Source organism: Perca fluviatilis, chromosome 6 (assembly GCF_010015445.1).
Source record: "Perca fluviatilis chromosome 6, GENO_Pfluv_1.0, whole genome shotgun sequence".
NCBI classification, from domain to species: domain Eukaryota; kingdom Metazoa; phylum Chordata; class Actinopteri; order Perciformes; family Percidae; genus Perca; species Perca fluviatilis.
The window spans coordinates 13,170,923-13,180,630 of NC_053117.1; the positions used below are offsets into that span (position 1 = coordinate 13,170,923).

Sequence of the window (9,708 nt, forward strand, 5' to 3'; positions counted from 1 at the left end):
GTAAGTGACAGACAGCTTTTTTTCACTTACACTGGCTTTGAGTTTATTCACTTTCACGGCACATGTGCAAAATTAGAACCTGAATCTGAGTGGTGGGTTTAATATCCATGGCTTAGATGCAAGTAGCCTACCCTTTAGCTGCTACAGTTTAAATAGGAAAACTTATTTTTGTGTGGTTTGCATTTGTATTGTTTAACTACTTATACAATTATTTAAAGTATATATTATTTACAATACACAGCGTGACTGAAACCTATGAATATAATAAGCCAGGTGTTCGCCAATCAGAGAGCTTGTTTCCATGCTAATTTGCATTGTCTTTCCAACTAGCACCAGGCCCTAAAGGCTCAGGGAAAGCCTAAATGAAAGGGGAAATTATTTTCGAATCGGTTTTCGAATTCAATTCAATTCTATTTATAGTATCAAATCATAACAAGAGTTATCTCGAGACACTTTACAGATAGAGTAGGTCTAGACCACACTCTATAATTTACAAAGCCCCAAGAATTCCAATAATTCCCCCAAGAGCAAGCATAAGCAGTGGCTATTGCGACAGTGGTGAGGAGAAACTCCCTTTAAGGAAGAAACCTCGGCAGACCCAGACTCTTGGTAGGCGGTGTCTGACCGTGCTGGTTGGGGTTATGATGAACAGTGGCGTAATAGTCACAATAAAGATAATGGAACTGTGACTTCAATGGTAGTCGTAGTAGTTCATGTCATAGCCGGGCACAGCAGGGCGTTACAGGATGTAACGTGGCACAGCAGAGCATGGGTGACGCAGTGGACACGGCAGGACGCAGCAGGACGTAGCCGGACATTGCAGGGAATCGCAGAGCTATACATAAGGTCTCCCGGGAGTTAACTCCCCAGAGCTAGGTTAGTAACAAGTTTTTCTGGGACAAGATGCACATAAAAGGAAAAAAAAAGAAAAGAGAGAGCAGCTCATTGTGTCATAAGAAGGAAGAAACTTCCCCGGCAGTATAAAATAATAATAGATTGACTAAGAGAGGCAGGTTAAAGAGAGATGCCTGGTCGGGCTAGAACTCTCCCCAACCGGATCGGGCTGTACTGGCCTGCCTCCCTCTACTCTCACTATATTATTGAATATATGATAGGTAAATCTGATGACCATAAAGAGAAGCAGAGAAAAGCAGGGGGGCTGTGTCTGCAGCTATACACCCTGCCCCGCCGGGCTAGGTGTACACTGCAACTCCTCACTCCTTAACTATAAGCTTTATCAAAGAGGAGAGTTTTAAGTTTAGTCTTAAATGTCGTGACGGTGTCTGCCCCCCGAACCCAGATTGGGAGCTGGTTCCACAGGAGAGGAGCCTGGTAGCTGAAGGCTCTGGATCCCATTCTACTTTTAGAGACTCTAGGTACCACAAGTAACTCTGCATTCTGGGTGCACAGTGCTCTAGTGGGACAATAAGGTTCTAAGAGCTCCTCAAGATATGAAGGTGCTTGACCATTTAGAGCTTTGTAGGTCAGGAGAAGGATTTTAAAGTCAATCCTGGATTTTACAGGAAGCCAATGCAGAGAAGCTAATACAGGAGAAATATGATCTCTTTTCTTAGTTTTTGTCAGAACACGTGCTGCAGCATTCTGGATCAGCTGGAGAGTCTTAAGGGTTTTATTTGAGCATCCTGATAGTATGGAATTACAATACTCCAGCCTGGAAGTAACAAATGCATGGACTAGTTTTTCAGCATCGTTTTGAGACAGGATGTTACTAATTTTAGCAATGTTACGGAGGTGAAAAAAAAGCTGTTCTAGAGGTTTGTTTTAAGTGGGCGTTAAAGGATATATCCTGATCGAAAATAACTCCTAGATTTCTAACAGTAGTACTGGAGGCCAGGGCAATACCATCCAGAGTAATTATATCTTCGGATAATGAGGTTCGGAGGTGTTTATGGCCCAGCACAACAACTTCAGTTTTGTTTGAGTTTAACATCAGAAAATTGTAGGCCATCCATGATTTTATATCTTTAATGCATTCTTGAAGTTTAGCTAACTGACTGGTTTCGTCTGGCTTGATTGATAAGTATAATTGGGTGTCATCCGCATAACAGTGAAAGTTAATTGAGTGTTTCCTAATAATATTACCAAGAGGAAGCATATATAAGGAGAATAGAATTGGTCCAAGCACTGAGCCTTTTGGAACGCCATGGCTAACTTTAACGTACCTGGAGGAGTTATTGTTAACATTAACAAATTGAGATCAGTCAGAGAAATAGGATATTTAATGTTAATATGTTAATGTTAATAGGATAACAACCAGCTTAGAGCAATTCCTTTAATGCCAACTAAATGTTCCAATCTCTGTAACAGGATGGTATGGTCAATAGTGTCAAATGCAGCACTAAGATCTAATAAGACATGTACGGAAACAAGTCCTTTGTCTGCAGCAGTTAGAAGGTCGTTAGTAATTTTCACCAGTGCCGTCTCTGTGCTATGATGCATTCTAAATCCTGACTGAAAGTCCTCAATTAAGCTATTGCTATGTAGACAATCACATAACTGATTGGCAACTACCTTCTCAAGGATCTTGGAGAGAAAGGGAAGGTTAGATATAGGTTTATAGTTTGCTAAGACCTCAGGATCGAGGGTGGGTTTTTTCAGGAGAGGTTTTATCACAGCTACTTTAAATGACTGCGGTACATAACCTGTTAATAAGGACATATTGATCATATCTAGTAACAAAGTGTTAACCACGGGTAATGCTTCTTTAAGTAGCCTCGTTGGGATGGGGTATAAGAGACAGGTAGATGGCGTTGCTGAAGAGACCTTTAACATTATTTGTTGAGGGTTTATAGGATAAAAGCAGTTTAAGTATATGTCAGGTCTAGTCGTTCTTTCTAGCAGTCTGTCATTTAAAGGTGAACCGTTAGAGGTTGAGGGCAAGAGGTGATGAATAGTATCTCTAATTGTTTTAATTTTATCATTAAAGAAGCTCATGAAGTCATCACTACTCAGAGCTATCGGAATAGAAGGCTTATTAGAGCTGTGGCTATCTGTCAGCCTGGCTACGGTGCTTAAAAGAAACCTTGGGTTGTTCTTATTTTCTTCTATCAGTGATGAATAATAGTCTGATCTGGCCTTTCTTAGGGCCTTCCTATAGGTTTTCAGACTGTCTTTCCAATCTAAATGAGATTCTTCCAGTTTGGTGGAACGCCATTTACTTTCAAGTTTTTGCGAGATTTGCCTCAATTTACGAGTTTGGGAGTTATACCAAGGTGCTAGTTTCTTTTGCTTCATCATCCTCTTTTTGAGGGGAGCAACAGAGTCTAAAGTAGTCCGCAGGCAGGCCGTAGCACCATCTACACAATTATCAATTTGAGAGGGACTAAAGTTAACATAAAGGTCCTCTGTCTTATTAAAGCACGGTAATGAGTTTAGTGCTGTTGGAATAGCTTCCTTAAATTTAGCTGTAGCACTGTCAGATAGGCATCTAATGTAGAAGCTTTTATCTAATTTTGTATAATCGGGTATTAAGAATTCTAAAGTTATTAAGAAGTGGTCTGATAATAAAGGATTCTGCGGGAATACTATTACATCTTCAATTTTGATGCCATATGCCAGCACAAGGTCGAGGGTGTGGTTAAAACAGTGCGTGGCCTCACGCACACTCTGACTGAAACCAATTGAATCTAGTAGTGAGTTGAAAGCAGTGCTAAGGCTATTGCTGTCAACGTCCACATGGATATTAAAATCACCTACAATAAGTACTTTGTCTGATTTAAGGACTACACATGATAAAAACTCTGAGAATTCCGATAAAAATTCTGAATATGGACCTGGTGCTCGGTAGACAACAACAAATATAATTGGCTGTACTTTTTTCCATGTTGGATGTTGAAGATTAAGAACAAGGCTTTCAAAAGAGTTATAATTTAGTTTAGGTTTAGGATTAATTAACAGGCTTGAATCAAATATGGCCGCAACTCCCCCTCCTTGGCCTGAGCCTCTAGGAATTTGAGTATTAATATGACTGGGATTAGTCGCTTCATTTAGACTAACATATTCTTCATGGCCCAGCCATGTTTCAGTAATACAGAATAGATCAATTTGATTATCGGATATCAATTTGTTTACTAGTACTGCTTTAGAAGACAGAGATCTGATATTTAGTAGTCCACATCTAATTTTCCTATAATGTTCTATCATTGCAGTGGTAGTTTTAATTCCAATTAGGTTGTTAAGTATTGCCCCTCTTTTGGTTACCTTTGATTTAACTGATCTGAGGCGAGGAACAGACACCGTCTAATTTTTTGGGACAGGCTGTGGCTGACGTGAACTGGATGCTAAATTGACTATGTTTGCAGTCAACTTGTTATTACTTAGGGGATTCACCACTTTGTATGGTCTATTGTTGATTATAACTGGAATAGTACTAGTACTACATGTTACCCTGCAGAAAACATTTTCAGATTCATCCACTTGTAAAGTGCCATTAGGATCAATACCTGGGGGGCATGAATCTGTGATATTTTCAACAGAATGTCAATACTTAACTTTCAGTGTGGTCGTTATGTTGTCAGATATAATTGGATAAGGAAAAGCAGTGAGGAAAATGGGGAAAGGAGTTGCCTTTTTAAAAGCTGTATTCTTAGTTCAATTAGTGAATTCAGCTATTAATTCCTGTTTTTACAATTGCATTTTCGAATTCATTTGGAAATGTTCTTTTTTTATTTTGTAATTCATTAATGTATTTTTAAATGATGTATTTACTGTTTTAAAGTTTAACTTTGAAACTCTTTTCATAGTTCCTCTATTAAATAATGGATTAAAAGCTGAAGCTATGAATATTTTGACTAATAGTTAATTAAGATCAGAGGATGTTGAGTGGATCACAGACAGGTATCTGTCAAAGTTTAGTCAGGATACTGTTTTCAATCATTAACTTTTTTTTTTAAATGCTATAAAATTTAATAAAACCACCAAATTAAATGAAAGCAATCATTGATTTTATGTGCGAAGAATGTTGTGGTTCCAAACAAAGTCAAATTAGGACAACACAAGGGTTACAATCTTACAAAAGAACGTATGCATACAGTACATAACTAGGGTTTTAAATTGACACCTGGCAACTGGCCAAATGCGGGTAAAAATTTCCTTTGGCGGGTAAGATTGTTAAGTTACTAAGCCCTGCTACGTCCTGCTACGCCCTGCTATGTCCTGTAATGCCCTGCAGTGCCCTGCTATGCCATGAACTACTACCGCTACTATTTCTGGTCATTGTTCCAGTATCTTTATTGTGACTATTATTGCCATCGTTTATCACACCACCAACTGGCAGTCTGTCTGAGGTTTCTCCCTAAAAGGAAGTTTTCCTCACCACCCAAGGTTTCTCCCTAAAAGGAAGTTCCTCACCACTGTTGCACTAAGTGCTTACTCTTGGGGGAATTACTGGAATTGTTGGGTCTTTCTAAATTATAGAGTGTGGTCTAGACCTACTCTAGCTACTCTACCTAATCTGTAAAGTGTCCTGAGATAACTCTTGTTATGATTTGATACTATAAATAAAATTGAATTGAATTACTAGCCACTTTTGATGAAAGAAGCAAATGCAACTGCGTCTGTTTGAATTGGTCAGCTACAGAGAATGAAGTCAGTGTTGCCAGATTGGTCTGTTTTCCGCTAAGAAATTTGGGTGGTTTTGTGTGTGTTTGGCTTGGAAACGTAATCTTTATCTGGCAACACTGCGTATAGTAGCCTACTAATCCTACATTTCCCATGAACACTTTATCGTGAAGTGTCTTGCAACTGTTGGCTATGAGACTAGCGTGTGTGGTATTGGTTACGAACTATGCTGAAACAGAGAAGACGAGCGGAATGGGGCCAAACAAACCAAAGGAGCTGAAATTAAAGAAAAGTTAGTGAGGTAGAACACAAACGTGGAGATATTTTTCAGGAGTTAAGAAACCAGAAGAGCAAAATAGGAAGGCTGCAGAGACAGGTGACAATGAAGATGAAAGAGGAGGGGGAAAGAAGTGAAATTTGGCTAGTGGAAAATCTCATTGGCTGGTCATTTTTAAAATCTGCTAGCCACTTTGGCAGGTGATAATAAAAAGTTTATTTAAAGCCCTGTACATAACGATCTGTTCTGTGCTCTTGCAGAAAGCGGAGCATATGGAGCGAATCCCCTGGCTGGTGGTGACCATCCCCCTGATCACCCTGTGTGTGTTACTGGCCATCCTGGTGGTGTTTTGCCTCATCATGACAGCGCGGAAGAAGCGGCAGTCAGAGGGCACGTACAGCCCCAGCTCACAGGAGGTGGCCGGTGCCAGGCTTGAGATGGGCAGTGTCCTCAAAGTGCCCCCAGAGGAGAGGCTGATCTGAGGCCTGCAGCCCTGCCTCACAGCCTCACATCCAGTGGATGGATCTATGTAAAGGGGCAGAGAGAACATAAGGTCTGCAGTGTCACACTGGCGGGCCCTCCTGCCCTCTGAAGAAGTGATGGAGGATTACTCAGTCAGTGCGTTTACATGCACAGCAGGAACCGGGGCATGGTCTTACCCTTGTTAAGTGAATAACCTGGTTATGCCAGTTCTCCCTGCATACATAACGGGGAAGAATGCGAAGAATAACAAGAGTAACTCCACCTCCGGTACAGTAGGTGGTACTCTACCAACGTACAACTGGTAGGAAAAAGGTTTGTTTTCTTAAAATCACAACAGCTTGGAAAGCAAGGAGAACATGGACCAATTTTCAGCGCTGTACATTTAATACATTCTTCATACCTTACTTCTCGTACTGGCGTGGGTTTAAAGGTTTAAAGCTTGTGTTGTTGCTGTTGCTGTTTGGCGCTGTCGTTTCCAACTGCTCTCTTATATTTCCGTGCAACGGAGAGGGCAGGGGCTGTTATAACCTACGGAGCATGTGCAGACGCATAATACCCCGGTTACTAAAGGAGTTCTCTAGGTCTGTTAAGGTGATTACATGGCGTTTGAGTAACCGGGGCATTGCCTTAACCCGAATATAATCACTCAGGTTCTTAAACTGCATGTAAACGCACTGAATAATGACTGATCCTCCACCTGGAAAAACTACTGATGTTGAAGTCTCACAGATGTACGGTTAAATACGAGTGATAGTTACCCGATTACTCAGGCTGTCCTGCTGGGGCGAGAGTGGTCAAAGGATGCTCTGAAGCTGGACGTCCCCTCTGCAAAGTTGAGTCTTGAGGACAATCTCAAGCTTCACATGGGTGTACTAAAGAAAAGCCCAAACGTCTGTGGGTATTAAGGAATGTATTCACACAGGCTGGAAACCACAGCAACTGAAACTCTCCGACACCCTCCATAGGGGCAAGTAATTCATCATTTATGGTTTAGTCAAGCAAAACATTCAAAACCTTCCTCTGCAGATTGTGTTTTGCATGACAGGGGGACGAGGGATGTGTAAAGGGAGAAGAATACATGTGAAAGCAATTCTGTTAAACAGAGTTAAATTTGCATGAGTATGAATTGCATAATATTATCAGGGCGGCACTTTCTTCTTCACCAACATACTCCTTGTAGTATTACATTGCATTTACAAGGGGTGTCTGTTTAAAGGGAGATTTTTTGTTTTTTACAGACAAACACTAATTTAATGCTTATCCTGCATGACTTCAACTCTTCTGCCATGATGTGAGCTAATTTCTGCTTTTTTCTCTCTCCTGCCACGGTAAATTTGTGTTTTTTGTGTCTATGAATTTGGAAGAAGCAGTTGCAGGAATGTATTTTTGATTCAAAACTCATGTCATCTTATGCTGAATAAGACATTTTAATTTTTACAATATTGCCTTGAGCACCGTTGATTTCAGGTGCTTAATATAGGCTATATAGAGTCCTTCTTGTCCGACGGGGAAAACGTTCTTAAGTTGAAGGCGGTACTCTTCTATCATGTGGATGCAGGTTTTCATTCACTCAGTTACTGAGTAACTTCTCTTTATTCAAACTGCTGCAGTTTGTGAATGAAAAAAGTCCCCCCCCAAACCCTAACCCATAGGATGAAACATGACTCCAGAACCCCCAAATTAACGTGCAGAGCGACATCACTGCAGCTTCTGCAGGGGTCAAAAACTGCTGTGTTAATATTTGCTGTATTATATTATCAGTGTGCACTGTACAGGCTAACCACTCTGCCCATTTTTTGTGACTGTGTAAATATGCTGTGAGTGTTTTATCCATGTCTTTGTGTTGTGTATAATGTGCTGCAAAAGTTCAAGTCACTGTATTTCCCTTTTTGTAATATTTTCAAAAAGAACGGTATGTAATTGTAGGAATGTTATTGCTGTGCATTTGTGGAAATTTTCTGACACTTTCTTCAAGTGTCAGAAAAAAGAATTCAGCGAAGAATGTCTTCTTGAATTGGAGCTAATTTAAAGGAATAATTCAACATCTTTAGAATTCTACTTGTTCACTTTCTTTCCAAGAGTTAGGTTATATTTACATCGCTGCATTTTGGTTTAAAAACGAATACCTTTTGCTACGTTTACACATCCTCATTCCCCTCTGGCGTTTCCGAGCCCCTAAACCGGCGTCATTTGGAAACCTTTCTGATCCCGTTATGGTTTGGAATCTGCAGGGTTGTCTTGCCGTCTCAACAGCCGCAAACGGAGACCTTTGGCAACACCGACACTGACGCCAATGTTTCGCCGCCTGATTGGGTCATGACTTCTTGTTCTCTGAGACTAATTAGTGTTGTTCACCATTTAACAGTTCCAGACCCTAACTCCCCCTAAACCACAAGTTCTCATTTCTCAGTTTCCATTTCTGTTCATTTACGGATTAAATAAACAAGATACAATGTGTGAATTAGTGAACTTTAGGGAGCCAGGCTAGCGGTTTCCCACTGCTTCCAGTCTTTATGCTAAGCTAGACTAACCACGTCATAACAAAGCTAACTACTGAACACACAGACATGAGACTGACATCAATGGCAGAAAGAGTGTAAATAAGTGTTTTTCCCCAAATGTTGAACTATTTCTTTAAGTTTTAATATTAATAAAACATTGTCAAGTCACCGGTTTTGATACTATAATCTCATGGAGCTGCTTCAGACAAACCTGCATTCTAGCTTTGGGATAGTGTCACAAATACTCATCAGACTGCCCTAGTCCCTAAAAGTAATGTAAATATTTCAGAAAATTAGTCCTTAAACTTTGATGCCACTGCACTCACATTACTACTCCAGGATGTCCCACTGCTCACCTGCCTTTCACTCTGTTCTCACCAGTGAATCTAACTTTATTAAACCCCTTAACCAGGACGCTTTTACAGCTAACTAAAGGTGCTGATGTGTTTCAAATTCAGACTGACGCACTGTACCACTTTCATGTTAATGGAAATAGAACAGTTTGTGAAAGGGAAGTGGCATGCAAGTCACAGATGGATATGTATTAGAAATACACTGGTCATTACTGTTGCATGTAGTATTAAATGTAATTTTTGAGGGGTAATACATGTGGATTTTTTTATCATGATCTGTGGAGTATTAGGTAGGGTTGGTACCAGATTTTAAAGTTTACTTTGACTTTATTTCCACTGACCTAGTACAACTGGCCCAATATCGCTCAAATGTGGCTAATTAGATGCATTATATGGCCAAAAGTATGTGGACACCCCTGTCCGCATGCTTTGGCGTAATTGTAGTCTGGGGCTGTTTTTCAGAGTTTGGTCCAGGCTTTATTTCCAATGAAGGGAAATATTAAAGCTTTATTAG

At 40.3% G+C, this 9,708-nt stretch overlaps 1 protein-coding gene across 1 annotated transcript in view; it reads left to right on the forward strand.

Annotated features, from left to right (window-relative positions):
- The window catches only part of LOC120560904 (protein crumbs homolog 1-like), a 48,272-nt gene extending 38,825 nt beyond the window's left edge, over nt 1-9,447 (forward strand). Inside the window, exon 13 of the mRNA XM_039803795.1 lies at nt 6,118-9,447. Coding sequence (XP_039659729.1) covers nt 6,118-6,339 — 222 coding nt within the window. The 3' untranslated portion in view covers nt 6,340-9,447. The remainder of the gene's footprint in view (nt 1-6,117) is intronic.
- The last annotated feature ends 261 nt before the right edge of the window (nt 9,448-9,708 follow it).